This window comes from Alternaria atra (assembly GCF_907166805.1).
Source record: "Alternaria atra isolate CS162 genome assembly, contig: 35, whole genome shotgun sequence".
NCBI classification, from domain to species: Eukaryota; Fungi; Ascomycota; class Dothideomycetes; order Pleosporales; family Pleosporaceae; genus Alternaria; species Alternaria atra.
The window spans coordinates 922,700-938,063 of record NW_025091334.1 but is presented as its reverse complement, the minus strand read 5'-3'; the positions used below and the strand labels follow the sequence as shown (position 1 = coordinate 938,063).

General features: G+C 52.0%; 6 protein-coding genes across 6 annotated transcripts; 4 read left to right on the top strand and 2 right to left on the bottom strand.

Moving 5' to 3' along the window:
* Positions 1-295: 295 nt before the first annotated feature.
* ALTATR162_LOCUS11224 (uncharacterized protein) lies at positions 296-863 on the top strand (the record flags this gene model as incomplete). The annotated part of the gene is made up of 3 exons (XM_043318866.1): positions 296-367; positions 418-474; positions 528-863. The coding sequence occupies 3 exons, from the start codon at positions 296-298 to the stop codon at positions 861-863; spliced, it is 465 nt and encodes a 154-aa protein (XP_043174801.1).
* A 574-nt stretch (positions 864-1,437) lies between these two features.
* Positions 1,438-5,953, top strand: ALTATR162_LOCUS11223 (uncharacterized protein; the record flags this gene model as incomplete). The annotated part of the gene is made up of 2 exons (XM_043318865.1): positions 1,438-4,380; positions 5,651-5,953. The coding sequence occupies 2 exons, from the start codon at positions 1,438-1,440 to the stop codon at positions 5,951-5,953; spliced, it is 3,246 nt and encodes a 1,081-aa protein (XP_043174800.1).
* Positions 5,954-6,413: 460 nt separating this feature from the next.
* Positions 6,414-8,108, top strand: ALTATR162_LOCUS11222 (uncharacterized protein; the record flags this gene model as incomplete). The annotated part of the gene is made up of 1 exon (XM_043318864.1): positions 6,414-8,108. The coding sequence occupies one exon, from the start codon at positions 6,414-6,416 to the stop codon at positions 8,106-8,108; it is 1,695 nt and encodes a 564-aa protein (XP_043174799.1).
* Positions 8,109-11,022: 2,914 nt separating this feature from the next.
* On the bottom strand, positions 11,023-11,949 carry ALTATR162_LOCUS11221 (uncharacterized protein; the record flags this gene model as incomplete). The annotated part of the gene is made up of 1 exon (XM_043318863.1): positions 11,023-11,949. The coding sequence occupies one exon, from the start codon at positions 11,947-11,949 to the stop codon at positions 11,023-11,025; it is 927 nt and encodes a 308-aa protein (XP_043174798.1).
* Positions 11,950-12,384: 435 nt separating this feature from the next.
* ALTATR162_LOCUS11220 (uncharacterized protein) lies at positions 12,385-14,113 on the bottom strand (the record flags this gene model as incomplete). The annotated part of the gene is made up of 3 exons (XM_043318862.1): positions 12,385-13,515; positions 13,562-13,869; positions 14,035-14,113. 3 exons carry the CDS (start codon positions 14,111-14,113, stop codon positions 12,385-12,387), a joined length of 1,518 nt encoding a protein of 505 aa, XP_043174797.1.
* A 230-nt stretch (positions 14,114-14,343) lies between these two features.
* Positions 14,344-15,232, top strand: ALTATR162_LOCUS11219 (uncharacterized protein; the record flags this gene model as incomplete). The annotated part of the gene is made up of 3 exons (XM_043318861.1): positions 14,344-14,408; positions 14,460-14,870; positions 14,920-15,232. 3 exons carry the CDS (start codon positions 14,344-14,346, stop codon positions 15,230-15,232), a joined length of 789 nt encoding a protein of 262 aa, XP_043174796.1.
* Positions 15,233-15,364: the final 132 nt, after the last annotated feature.

Below are 15,364 nucleotides of genomic sequence, written 5' to 3'. Positions count from 1 at the left end.
CACCTCACCATGATGATTTTCATGTTCAGAGGTACACGCCTTCACCTCTTCACTCCCCTTCCTATTTAGAGAGGAGCCGGCTCACACACCGCAGATTCGACGTGAAGGTGATTTGATAATTGCCATACTACCCTCGCTCTATGCTGATAAACAGCGCTGCCTCTCCCTCTCCCGTCCTCAACCATCTCTTCATCACTACAGCACTTCTACATCTCTACCTCGCAGCAGTACGATAGTGGCACGCAACTCCCAAACTGCATCTGCAACATCAGCATCGTCAGCATAATCAGCCAACATGTCCGATGCAGAGCAGAAGACGCCGAACATGACAGGTGCAAGCGGTGCTGCCTGGTCTGAAGCCGAGAAGGTTCTCACCCCATACCTAACCCCATTACTACCGACTGATAGTGACATTAGATTGCGTACCTCATCGTGCTCTGCGAGAACGAGGGCAGGATCGACGCCAAGATCGGCGTAAGTCATCCTCCTAGTTGTTGTACTCAATATTGTACTGAAATCTATCGCAGAACGCACCTATCCCCGCTGGCCGCTCCATCGTCTCGTGCAAGAAGCTGCTCGTGCGTCTGAAACAGAAGCACAAGAACGACATCGAGAAGATCAAGAACGGATTGCCTTTGAGTACTGCATCTGCCGATGTCGAGGCCACTGCTATCCCAGAGAAGCCCAAGGCAACGCCTAGGAAACGCAAGAGCAAGATCGTTGAGGGTGCGGATGCTAACAGCGAGGATGGTGTTGCGGAGGGCTCACCGAAGAAGAAGGTTACTCCGCGCCCTCGCAAGAAGAAAGGCGAGGTGGTCGAAGAGGTCAAGAGCGAGTCGATTGAGGACGAGGAGATGATCTAAGAATCAATCTCTCCGCCACACATCAGTTCGATGCGCTGTCACATCGTGGTACATTTCGCGGACACTGAAACGGCTCGGCATTCTCAAGTAGCAGTCGGTGGCGGTCGGTCATTATCCATGCCGTCTCTTTCTTTGCTTTGTCCAAGTGGCTCGGCTTGGATGCTGCCGTTGAGCGACCTGGGGACCATATCTCGATAGAAATTCAAATGATCCTATATTCTCATACTCATCTCCCGTGTTTGACGTGACACCAAAGTTTATCTCATAAGCTTTCGAAAAGTGCGCGCAATGTAGCATGCTCGAGATTAAACTGAAGCATGTATTCACTGTTGTTATGAAGTGGATGCAAGTGGAGACGAATGACGATGGTTCGCGAGGTGCGGCGACGCTTGACCGGGGGACCGTGGCGCATGCAGCTGCAGGGCTCTTCAGGCACTTTCCTCCTTGGCCTTTCAAAGCCGTCCCGTACTCATCGATTGCCTTTTCGTCTTTCTTCTTTGTGCCTACCTCTTTTAATTTACAGCAGCTGTGTTTGCGCTGCTTCCTTCATCTAGACGCCTCACCCAGGATTGGCATGCTGCTTGGCCGAGTGTCTGTCGCCGCCTGCAAACGAAGTTTCCTTGCAACACCTTCCCGCAACCCCGTATCACGACCGCTCTCCCTCTTCCACACGCGATACCTCACCAGACTTCCTAGCTCTAGCGCATTTGTCCTCGGTAAACGCTCCCTACACACCAACACGTCTATAAATAATCCGCCGCCAATGGAACAAAATGGTACAACCAAGCGCAAGCAACCGCCAACTTCACCTACAACAGACCGTCCTTCGAAGCAGATCAAGCCCGAAATAGACTCACATACCTCGAACGGAGTCATGCCGCACTCACCTGACCAGGAGGAGGCCATGGATGACGCGCGCAGCGAATACAGCATCCCCGAAGAGCTCCCATCCTCGGCGCATATCACCGCCGTGACAGGGCAGGACACAGCAGAGTGGCAGAGGACGATAGAAAACGTGGTCAAGAGCGTCGTGTCGATACACTTTTGTCAGACGTGTTCCTTCGATACAGACCCGGCCATCAGCTCCGAGGCCACAGGCTTTGTCGTGGATGCTGAGAAGGGCTACATTCTCACCAACAGGCATGTTGTCGGCGCAGGACCTTTCATCGGCTACTGCATCTTTGATAACCACGAGGAATGCGACGTCCACCCCGTTTACCGCGACCCCGTCCACGATTTCGGTATCCTTCGCTTCGACCCTAAGAAGATCAAGTACATGCCCGTCACCGCTCTCAAACTCCGCCCAGACAACGCCAAAGTTGGTGTCGAGATTCGTGTCGTGGGTAACGATGCTGGAGAAAAGCTCAGTATTCTGTCGGGTGTTATCAGTCGGTTGGATCGCAATGCGCCTGAATACGGCGAGGGCTACTCCGACTTCAACACCAACTACATTCAGGCGGCTGCTGCAGCGAGTGGAGGGTCTTCGGGCAGTCCTGTCGTGGATCGTGACGGATTTGCAGTTGCGTTGCAGGCCGGTGGACGTGCTGATGGTGCTGCGACCGACTACTTCCTACCTCTGGATCGGCCGCTACGTGCTCTCGAGCTTATTCGCCAAGGCCAGCATGTCTCCAGAGGCACCATTCAGACTCAGTGGATACTGAAGCCGTTTGACGAGTGCCGGAGACTAGGTCTCTCACCTACTCTGGAGAAGGAGATCCGCACCCAGTTTCCTAAGGAGACGGGCATGTTGGTCGCCGAGGTTGTCCTCCCCCAGGGGCCTGCGTCTACCAAGGTTGAAGAAGGTGATCTGCTGTTGCGTGTGAACGGAGAGTTGCTCACACAGTTCATCCGACTCGACGCGATCCTTGACGACAACGTTGGCAAGACGATCTCTGTGACCATACAGCGTGCCGGGGAGAACATGGATGTTGAGCTAGACGTTGGCGATCTCCATGCCATTACCCCCGACAAGTTCGTTTCTGTCGCAGGCGCATCCTTCCACGACCTCTCATACCAACAAGCTCGCCTCTACGCCATCTCGCTGAAAGGCGCAGGTGTATATGTCTGCGAAGCAGCTGGATCTTTCAGGTTCGCGGACGGCTACACATCAGGTTGGTTGATTCAGGAAGTTGACAACCAGCCAACGCCCGACCTTGACACCTTTATCGAAGTCATGAAGAAGATCCCAGATCGTAAGCGAGTGGTTATGATGTACAAGCATCTGCGCGATTTGCATACTGCGAACACTAGTATTACTGCTGTGGACAGGCATTGGCATGCAAAGATTCGGGTAGCAACACGCAATGACACGACAGGCTTGTGGGACTTCAAACCACTTGCCGATGCCATTCCATCTGTGCCCCCAGTTCCTCGTCGTGCGAACTTCGTCAAGATGAGCTCAAGCTATCCCGAGGCTGTAGACATTGTCCGCAGCTTCGTTCGAGTGCATGTCTCTATGCCTATTAAGCTAGATGGCTTCCCCAAGATGAACAAACAGGGCTACGGACTCGTCGTTGACGCTGAGCAGGGGCTTGTCCTTGTATCCCGAGCAATTCTGCCATATGACCTTTGCGACATCTCGTTGATTATCGCTGACAGCATCTTCGTCGACGCCAAGGTTGTCTTCATGCACCCATTGCAGAACTACGCCATCGTCAAGTACGATGCCTCCCTTGTCAACGCCCCTGTAAAGACGCCCAAGTTCGCCACCGACTTCATCAAGAAGGGAGCCGAGACCATCTTCTTCGGCATCAACCAAAACTTCCGACCTGTCGTAGCGAAGACTGTCGTCACTGATATCACCACAGTTGCGATCCCAGCTAGCGCGATAACACCGAGATACCGCGCGACCAACTTCGACGCCATCACCGTGGACACAAACCAGGCTTCACATAGTGGCTCTGGTGTGCTTATCGGTGAGGATGGCACCGTTCAGGCTCTCTGGCTCTCGTACCTGGGCGAGCGAACATCACACAGCGGTAAGGACGTTGAATACCACCTTGGTCTTGCGACGCCCAACCTGCTGCCAGTGCTTGATGAAATTCGAGGCGGAAAGACACCCAAGCTACGAATTTTAAACGTTGAGTTCCAGACAGTCCAGATGAGCCAAGCCCGCGTCATGGGTGTATCGGAGGAGTGGATTGAGAAGACCGAGACAGCGGATCCAGAGCGCCACCAGCTCTTCATGGTCCGCAAGGTCGACTCGGGCCATGGCGACGGTCTCAACGAAGGTGACGTTCTGCTTACGCTTAATGGCAAGCTCGTCACACGTTCGCCTGATCTCGACGTCATGTACAACAATGAGTTCCTGGACGCTGTTGTTGTGCGCAAGCGCGAGGAGAAGACTATCAAGGTCTCGACTGTCGCAACAGAGGACCTTGAGACCGACCGCCTGGTCAGCTTCTGTGGAGCTACCTTCCATCGCCCCCACCAGGCTGTACGCCAGCAGATTAGCAAGATTCATTCGGATGTTTATATTTCGTCGCGGGCCCGTGGTTCACCCGCATACATGTACGGGGTAAGTGCTAATCTCCTTTTGTTTTTCTATTCTTTCTTTCTTATGTTTTCTTTATACTGGAGCCTGGACATGCCACTGGATATTGCAAGTTTGCACTCGCATCCTGGATACGCTTTCTGGATCGTGCGGCTTCGAAAGAACACCAGGCCTCGTTGTGAACAAATTCACATGCTTTCTTTTCCCACATTAGCATGATGCCACAGAGAGATCTGACATCCTGGGAATGCGTACACCTCTTATCAGCAAGAACTACTGAAACCATATGCACGGCCTCAATACTCCCATTACCGCCCTGAGAAGGATATGCTGCAGCAAAAACAGGATGCCTTGATCATCCTACGCAATCTCAGCTTGCAACGTTCTGAGACCTCGCCTCGGGTGCGCAATGTCTGTCGGATACTCGCTTCATCATTCCCATGCCGTATTCTGGTCTGGACGGCTACATAGAGATCCACATATTCGCTCGGTGAAGCCCGAGGTTCCGCCACGGATCAGCCGCCACGTCCGTGCTACATACACCCTGGACGCCTTCATGGAACTATGGAATTCGATGAGTGGATACCTTCATCCCTCGCCTCAGACGTCCCGGGGTTCCTCAGGTTCCACCCACTATACTAAGGACTAGCCAATGTATCTTCGGAGACCCATGAAAGTCCTATTTGCGGATATCCTCAGATCCCAACTTGCACATCTGAAATTTATCCAATCTCGTACAACCAAGTTCATGCTAGGCTGCAGCATGGACGCCATCATGGGCCCGACAGTCTTTGTCAGCGCGTAAATTCGAGCCGCACTCTCCCCACCTCAGGGTTTCAACGTCTCTATACCGAGTTCGTGTCATGGTATGGTATGGATGTCATCTTGGAGCCACAAGAGTCCACTCAGCGAATGCCCTCAGGCCTTCTTTTGGACGCCCTACAATCCTTCACTCTCCGCTTACCAATCTTCCCACAACTTGGTCTGAGTTTTATGGATTTGCAGTTAGCGAATATCCTCAGGCATCCTAATGGATCCCATGAATGGTTCTATTTGTACCGGGTCCTGTTGTGGGCCGTGAAAGTCCATCCAGCGGATACGTTCAGGCCTTATCCTGTATACACCGGATTCTCCTGTTTGCCCCACAGCTTTTTTTAGATCCTCACGTTATAGTGCGGCGTGGGTTTGGCCCCGGATCCCTGGATTCTCGCCCGGCGAAAACCTTCAAGCTTCACTTTTCGCAACCTGCCACTTGTCAGTGATTTTAAGAATGTCTTACTGACTATACATGCAGCTCGCGCCCACGAACTTTGTCACCCACGTAAACAACGTTCCTACTCCGAACCTATCGGTCTTCCTCACAGAGATCAAGAAGATCAAGGACAACGAATACTTCCGTATGAAGGTCATGACCTTCGACAACATACCATGGGTCGCAACCATGAAGAAGAACGAGCACTACTTCCCAACTATCGAGCATATCAAGGACGCCTCTGCTCCACTGGGGTGGAAGAAGATCATACATGAGTGTGATGCTGGTGGTGCGAGAGAGGAGATGGGGCCTGATGAACTAGAGACAGATGCCGCGGATGAGTAGATACCATGTGGTAAATACGGTGTGTAGAACAGAACAATGAAATTTCCCGAAACTTGGGCCCAGGATATCCAGAGAATTCGTTGATTGAAGGTGAACTGTACAGAATGTGGCGAGGACTTTCAGCCTTTAGTTTGGTAGACCTACACATGTGTAGGAATGCTCGTCGCATGTTACATACGGTGTAGAGCACGCCAATAATAGTTTTTTCCGAAAACGAGGGCTCGAGGTACCCATAATATTTGTTGGTTGCGAATAAAATTTACAAAATGTTGTAAAGGCCTTTAGCCCTTTGGTGGGATTCCATTTAGTTTGGTGGAATTCCATGGATTGATGGTTCGCGGCTGGGTGGCCCGTGCACGCGGCTTGGTAAGTCGTGTTCCGACGCCCTTCCTCCTGCGTCAGCTCTACCCTCTTCTCTCACCACACCACCACATCTGGAGCCACACCACAAGTCGCCACAATGACTTCGTCGATCTTCTACAAGTTCAAGAACTCGAGAGATAGCGAGCGTATAGTATTTAACGGCACCGATTTGAGCGTTTTCGAGCTCAAGAAGGAGATCATCAGCGCAAGCGGCCTCGGCGATGGAACCGACTTCAACCTACACATCTACCCCCAAGATGACCCTGCCTCCGAGTACAAAGATGACACCACCTTAATCCCGCGATCATCTACCGTCATAGCGATTCGCCGCCCAGCGCCAAGAGGGCAAGGCAGAGCTGCCCGTTATGTTAATGGTAAAGCGCCTTCGCGCGCTATCACGACCCAAAGCAAGCCCGTCGCACCTACACCTCACACGAATAATGCAGCGCCAGAAGATGCTGAGGCAGCCTTCCTGGCTGAGTCAGCCATGGCTTGGGACGCGCAGAAGGAGGCCCTTTCGCACGCAAAGCCTGTCTACCGCAAGAACAATGCTAAGAACGTTGTCGTCCCTTCACATCCTCCCCCTCCTGGCTATGTCTGCCGCCGCTGCAACATCAAAGGCCATTGGATACAAGCCTGCCCTACCAACGACGATCCCGACTTCAAGCCCGTATTCCAAGCAAAGCGCACGACCGGTATACCACAATCCTTCTTAAAGAAGGTCGAGAAGCCTGTCGACGAAGAGGCTGCGAAAGGTGTTATGCTCAACGCTGACGGCGAATACGTACAAGTCATGACGGACCAGAAGACTTGGGACAAGTTTCAAGAGAAGACAAACGCATCACGAGCGCGTGCTGCAAGCGCCGACGCCGCAAGCAAAGAGCTTCGCGAGCGCGGTCTTGAGTGCCCTATCGACAACCAGAGATTTGTCGACCCAGTCAAAACACCATGTTGTGGTAAGACATACTGCCGTGAGTGTATTGACAATGCGCTGGCAGATGGAGATTTGATTTGTCCAAACTGTGCAAAGGAGGATGTTCTGATGGATGATCTCGTTGCCGACGACGATATGGTCAAGTCTCTCAAGGCATACGACGCAGAAAAGGCAGCAGAGAAGGAGAAGGCAGCAAAGGCAGCAGTTGCTTCAACAAATGAATCAGTTAATCAATCACATGCTACTGACAACGCATCTTCTTCTGTCGCAAATGACGATACAAATGCCACCACTACTGCTACTCCGCCACCAGCGGCGACTGCTGCGGCTGACGAAGTCTCCGATACTGACTCAACCTCTTCAAAGAAGCGCAAACAGCCTCCGACAGACATCAAACCACCCACCGCACCGAAAGCCATGCGTCAAGCGGCTGACCCTGCCTCGAAGATGGAGCAGGACTTTATACAACAGATGGAGATGCTCAAGAACACACCGATGGGACCTATGGGAATGCCAATGGGTATGCCTATGCCAATGCAGATGCCACAGCAAATGGGTTTCCAGAACGGCTACCAGATGGGCTTCCAACCACAACAACAGCAACAGATGCCACAACAGCAATGGTTCCCTCAGCAGAACTTTGGCTACGGTCAGCAACAACAGTTCGGTCAACAGTACAACCAGCAACAGCACCAACAGCAACAGTACGGGTGGGGCGGACAAGGACAAGGACAATGGGGTAACGGACAAGGGCAGACGCAAGGACAGCAGGACCCCAACGACGCTTACGACAGGCAGCCAGTTAACCCTCGAGGTCGCAACCGCAGGTCTCGTGCACCAGACTTCCGCTACCTATGAGCATTAGGAACCCTATATGCTTCTCACACCACATTACCGCATTTAAAACCACACTATAAACCACGATAATGAATTCATCTATCTCCAACAACGAGCATCAAGGCGGGACGGGTATTCAGGCGGCGTTTCTTTTACTCCTATCACAAAGGATCTTGGGGCATGCATCTTGGGTTGTTAGGAAACCACCGTTTTCATCATGGGAGGGAGGGAGCTTTTTGATTTTCAACTACTTTTCGGCGTATTGGGATGATCGCAACTCTTACCTGTTCGTTTTCACTGATATCAGATGAGCTTATTTTAACATGGAATGCAAACCAAATATCCAATCACTTGACTTCGCTTCAACTTGGTGATAGTGTGGCGTGGATGACTTTGCGGGTAGGCGGTGTATTAGATCACGACATAGGAATGTGGCAAAGGACTCTAGGCTTCACTAGGAGCATGCATGGTTGGAAGGCTTGCTTACAACTCACAGTCTTGTTTGAATACTACAGGAAGCGTGATGTGGACGAACTTCCGTTCCTCGTTGTCCTTTCTTGTCTTGTCTTGTCTTATACTTATCCATCTGAATTTGGGGCCATATTGTCTAGATTGCCGTACAAAGGAATATTGTTATCAAGACCAGTGACTCGTCAAACTCTTAGTCTCTTCCTAGCACTCTTGAAACTTTGGCTAAGGCAAAGGAGGGTTTTGTGTGTATGACACTGGGATCTTGGAGATCTTTGATAACATGTTAAGCTGTGTGGACATCAAGGAGAATGTAGGCTATGATATGGCTGCAAATAGACGTAGATACCCTGAGTGGATGGTAGGCACATTGTGTCTTGAACAAAACATGGGTTATTCTTTTCGCGTTTTACTATGAATAATAGTGACATACAAAACCTCGAATGTAATACGTATGAACGCCAAATTTGTGGAAGCTAGACAAGTTGAACAAGAAGGAAAGTGATGACTAGGTATTTTCGCGGTGCTCGTGATTCGAAAAGGCAGCCACCACTACCTAGGTACCGATGACGTGAAGCCTAGCAGCGACCTTGGAACCGATCTTCGCTTCGCTATTCAGGTTGACTCTGCTCCACTCATCGCTCTTTTTGTTGCAATGTTGTTCTCATTTGATGTTCCGCCCTTTACGCAATCATTGCGCCTCATACCAAATATGAGACATATTGGCTACCCATCGCAACATCTCCAATGTCGCCCATACGAAAAGGCTCATTTTTCGAACTGTAACTTAGCAGTAGAACATCCCTCGAGGTATCTGCATTCTATTGTTCCCTTGTAGCGATAGTGTACAATGCAGAGACACATTCAGAGCGTGTCTTGATGAGGAGATAGATAAGGAAATATAACTTGAGGGATACAAGTAGGATTTGCTCATCCACTTCCTCGGAAAGAGTTCCCATGCTTACGTTCCCATTCACGGCAGCGCATCCTGAGACAGCAGTTCCCAATTGAGCCACAATCCACCGCGGAAAAATCTCCTAACCAGCGTGCGTAATCTTGATACTGTGGATCTGGTGCGTTCTCCGTAGTACCGGGCGACTTGAACAAGACGTGTTTGCAATAGGGATTTCCATCACTGACATAAACCATCACAGTCATTCGCTGCCGCCCGTTGTTCCAAAGAGCAACAGGCAAATACAACAGGGACAGGGGTTTCTATGGAATACCTCATGCCGTCATTGCAAAATCAATGAATTTCATAGGGGTAGCGTATTACAGTCACCCTTCATTTGGCCACCCCAATGAGCTTCGCCTCGACCATGCTTGGTATTCGATTTAGCTGGGAAATAATGTTCTTTCCTCGAGAGTTCCATCAAACACCTTCCTTTCCCACGTACATTCAATACCAAGTTCTTACACTGCACACTACATACCAGAAGATGTCTTCTGTCCGCTGCAAACTCCAACGCTTCGATAGCCTATTTAAGAGCGACTATGTACACGACTCCAGCATTGTACCCAAAAATACCCCCAACACCCTATCTTCCGCCTCCAACAATCACTCATCTACCGCGGCAGCCAACACAACGGCCGACCGGTTCTCGTGTATACAAAGTCCTCACATACGCATCTTCAACAACGTGTCCAACAACAAATTGAACACCCCATCTTCCACCACTACAGGCAGGCACTTCCCTCCCACCAACCGCCTACCTCCCGCCCACCATGAATACAGTATAGCCAACAGCCCTTCCACGAGTATCCCCAAGAACAGCAACCAAAACCAAAGCAGCCAAATTAATAGCCACCAAAGCTGCAACACCCTGACCCACCCCAACCAGATTTTCTCAGCCCCCTATCGTCCACCACTCCCAAGTCTCCACACACCAGCAGCCCAAAACTCACCCCCGAGCTTTTACAATCAACAGAATCACAACCCACGTCTAAGCCTCTACACACAACGAGGTCGCAACCCGCCTCCAGGCTTGAACACCCAACGAGGTCAATACCCAACAGAGCTCTTCACAGCTTTACTGAACCATAACGAGTGTCCTGGATGTGCGCATGAGAGACTATGGCCACGGGATTTCAGTACACATCATTGGGCTGTTTGTCCCGTGGTTGAATGGAGGGCGATGATGTGATGGAGGAGAGAGAAGATGATGGGAAGGAAAGTGTAAAAAAAAAAAAAGGATGTGATAGATATTACCAACGCTAAATATGCGGATTTTGTGGCAGGTTTCTTCAGGTTGGCGCAGGATTTGGCGAGAAAGAGGTGCGACATGTCTTCAGAAACCTATAACATCAAAGAATGAGGACGAGAAGAAAAAGTACATGTGTGAGAGCGAGAAAGAGGATAAATGAATACAAGTGATTATACATGTACCAAAACGCATACCACAACTCCGTGACACCAAAGCTCTGCTTTCTTAATGCTCCTCACTCAACGCCAACACCCAATATACCCTTATATAGACTCGCCCGTCTCGGCCCTCGGCCTCATCCCATCAGGTGTAAATGTCCACCCCCTCCCCTCCGTAGGCGTCATAGCCCTCCTCTTCTCTACAGGACTCCAATCCATCATACCGGGTGCCGGCAACCCAGCAATCGCCGCATCATCCCTTACCCTCTGTCTAGTGCTTTCGACAGAAGCCCTGCCCTCTTGCGTGGTTGTATTCGCGCTTCCTAAACCCTCGGTATCAGTAACCAGCCTAACACCCGCAGTACGCTGCCGTTCTCTCTCCTTGACCGCGCGTTTCCCTTCCGCCTTCTTCTTCTCAAACTCGATGATGAGAGTCTTGAAATACGCCTCCGCAGCCGTTGTGGCCGAGTAATGGACTGGTGTCCAACTATAACAATTACTCGCCAGCGGATTTGCTCCATACTGTAGTAACATCCTAAGTGCCTTGAGCTCCCCTGCCGCAGAAGCATGATGCAGCGCTGTGTTCCCCTGCGCGTCGCTCGCGGAGAGTATACTGGGTCCGTGGAGAATCAACGTGGGGATGAGGTGTAGCGTCCCCGAACCAGATTTACACGCCAGCATCAACGCGTCGAGACCGGCTTTGTTCTTCCAGTCTACGGCTTCGGGAAAGCGTTTGGCGAGGTAGACGCCGCATTCTTCTTTCCCGGCAGAGGCAGCGAGCATCAGGGGTGTTTCCCAGTCGTTGTTACGGCTTATCATTCCGTCTTCGTGGCCCGCGTCGACGAGGTATTCAGCGATGGTTGTGAAGCCATGCTGTGCGGCGAGGTGCAGCGACGTGTTGGAACGGTCGTCGAAGTCGGGGTTACGAAGGTACTTGTGGTTGTTGCGGATTATGCGTTGGACAAGCGCGAGGTCGTTGAGTAGGATGGCGCGCCGGAGTCGCCGGGGTACGTCAATCCTGGGGCCGGACATTAGAGATGGGTTCGGGTAGGTTGTTTGCGGCGGGCCGAGTTACTCTGTGGGATACGACTTACATAGCTGCGGCAGTGAATCATGATTGAATGGTCAGATGGCACGGAGATGATGGCAATCGCGAAGTGACGTTGGGAGGGAGAGCTGGTGTGGGGCAGGAACGAACAAGCTGCGGGGACTTTCACGGAATCTTGCTGCAACCGGCTAGTTCTCGCGCGGATGCGCAGCATGGATCCGTTGGTGAGATTAGCGACTCTTATAGCATCTGTCACATGTTACTGGCGCGTTCGATAGTATACAATGGCGTCTTGAATCTGTTCTATTCATGCATCATTAAGATGTCTATCCCACGTTGTCTGGAACGTCCATCAATGCCAGCCCTTATGTGGCTATCGTACACGCTCACGGAATGAATCGTCCAAGCTGTGTGCTCCTCTACAAGCCTTCAAAGTCGCCGCCCGCATCATCTTCGTCAATGTCACCATCTTGAATTTCCTTGGCCAACTCACGTTCTCTCTCGCGTGCCTCCTGAGCGTTCTTGAGTTCCAGACGATGTTGGTTCATGGGGTAACGCATTGCCTTGACGCACTCGTCGTGCAGGGTCAAGCATGCACGAATGCGTTCGTGGAATGCCTCACCAGGTTCGCGGGTTGCATAGATGTCGCCAGCGACCTTGGTCTGCATGAAACCCTTCTCATGATCGATCGAAGCCTCTATAACTCCATCGCGGATAGCCTTGGCAACGATGTACTCAGCCGACTCCTCGCTCTCAAGACCAAGGCGAATGCAGATGTCGCGGAGCGAGATACGCGAGTATGAGAGCGACAACATGCGGATGCCGGTCTTGATGACGTTTTGTCGCAGACGGAGAATGAGAGTATAGGTACCATCACGGTGGAAGACGGACGAGGATGTCTGCACCACCTTCAGGAAACCCTGCAAGTCACCAACACGGACTGCCTGGACTAGGCGGAAGTAGGGTTCCATGGCACGCTCCAGACGGGGCTGGCTGAAGACGTCACGCTCGGGAATGTCACCCATGAGCAGCTCAACAACTACCAGGAGCTTCATCGAAGCCTGGTAGAAGCCAGTTGCACAGTGGGCAGAGGGCGACTTGCGGGTGGCACTAATCAGATGCTCGTGTGCCTCGGTGTAGGACAGCTGGATAGCGCGTATGCGACCGAGGTAGTACAGATACCTCGCAACCTGGTTGTTGGGGGCGTTTGACGGGAATTGTGTCTGCGCAACGAGGAGATCGGCTTGTGTGATGTCGGCGGTCGAGAGGTAGTTTCGGAGCAGCAGTGTGGTGACAGACGCCTGCGTGTCTGGGTCTTTTCTGAGCACTGCGCTTCGGAGAGCAGCGAGCAGCTTCCCGCGGATGTTGATGACGGGCGACTGCTTGGACGGGGGCTTGGGGTCCATCTCCTCGTGGAAGAGGGAGAAGTAGAAGTAGGCCTTGGCTGCTAACGAGTCCAGTGTCCGCCTGTTCAGCTCTCGGATCTTGTCTACCAACGTCTCGGCGAATTCGGCGCCCTCTTCGTATTCCTTCTGATCGTAAAGATATACCTGCGCTTGTTAGAGAATCCATCATGCATGCCGTCTACAAACATACCTGTATCAGAATGGCTATGTATACGTCCACCTCGGGCAAGGGCTCCTTGGTGTTGTTCTTGTTAAGTTGCACCTCCTCCTTGTACTGGGACACGACGCTCTGTATCGCCTCACCGTCCATACCAATGTACTCGATGAAGTTGCGCGCCGTGGCGTTGTTGGGAGAGTATGTCAGGATGATGACGGAACATAGTACGCGATCGGTGAGCCTCTTGCGGAGCGAGGATATGGAGCGCAGGGCGCGTAGAGTGAAGCGGGTATCGAACTGGGCGACGGCTCGCTCGAGGAGGACAAAGTTGCCCCGAATGTCTGTAGTCGTTGGGTCAGCACGGTGGTAGAGATACTTGCACGCCGCAACCTCGGTGGCAATGATGTGATTCGGACACATCTTGCGAACAGGCCACGAGGTGGTGCAGTTGGTACAGGGACACTTTGAAGTAAAAGGCATGCTGCGCGGCGAAGTGGCCTACTTACCAGCAATGGCCTTCTGCTCAACGTTCTCGGTTTTGGGCTGCTCGCCCTCGACGACGACGCCTTCCATGCTGTCCGCCATGATGGTCGCTCTTGATATGTGTATGCGGAGGAGACGGAAGGTGCGGGTGATGTATGGCGGTAGTGGTGGTGGGTGAGGGTTGGTGTTGATGCTTTGCTGAGGTTGAGCTCCCAGCTTCACTGACGCCAGCGCGGCGGAACATCGGGGAATAGTTATCGAGCACCGACAAGCCATTGTTTACACCCCGCGTCACCCTAGCATACACTTTCTATATACACTTTGTCCCCGTCATGACACTACTAGATGCCCATCTGGAACAAATCTCGCTTTGCGCAGCGTCAATCGCAGAGTTGCCGTTGGTCCACCGTCTTCCACCCGCTATAGCATCCGACTGAACACACCCCAGGTTCGCCCCGCCCAAGATCTTCACCAACGCGTTACTGCAAAACCATGATATTACGAGCCTGATCCGAGACACTGAAATTCACGAACGCGCTCTATTTTCCGTTCCTCCGCCACCCGCAGCCCCTAAGCATACCGAACCAGCTCCATCGACTAACAGGCGCAACACCATCTTCAATCCCAATGGAGGCGGCGGTACAAGCACATCCGGAGGCGGCGCAAATACCGTGAGAGCACCCAGGCGTAACACGGCTGTAGCTGCAGTCCTCGGCAATGAGCTGGTGGAGAGAATACGACGAGGCGGTGGAGGAGGAGCAGGCTCAGGCCTCGGCTACAGAATGTACAACAGCAACAACAAGAACGAAATCGATGTAGAATCTCTGTTGGAAGGAGCTGAGAAGCTGCTCGGTGTCTAGTACGTCCCGAAAAACAAGAAGATGTTACTCATGGCTAACCAAGCATAGCCCCATACCAGGAGTCCACGACAAAATCGCCGCCATGCGCCAACGACACGCACAGGTCGCAGCCTCGGTAGAATACTACGAAGCACGTCTTGCTGAACAACAAGCTCAGCTTGGCAAGCTGAGTCGGTCACGAGGAGACTACACGGACGACGACGTTGACGAGGTCGAGGAAGAGCCAGAGCCCGTCATGGCGCCACTGACGGAAGAAGACCTAAGACGGGAAGAGGAAGAGATGCGTCAACTTGAGAGGAAGAAGAAGGAACTCGAGGATCGCGTCACTTCCATGTCGAGGGACATATCCGGTCTGCGATGATGACCTGACATGGTTGCAATTGTGGTTTTAACTTAGGCTAGGAGTTACAATAAGATACCCCATGTTTTCACCTCAAAGATTTGGCTCTCTTGTTCCACAGCCTTGAAGTTATATCTTCAGGGGGTCAACATA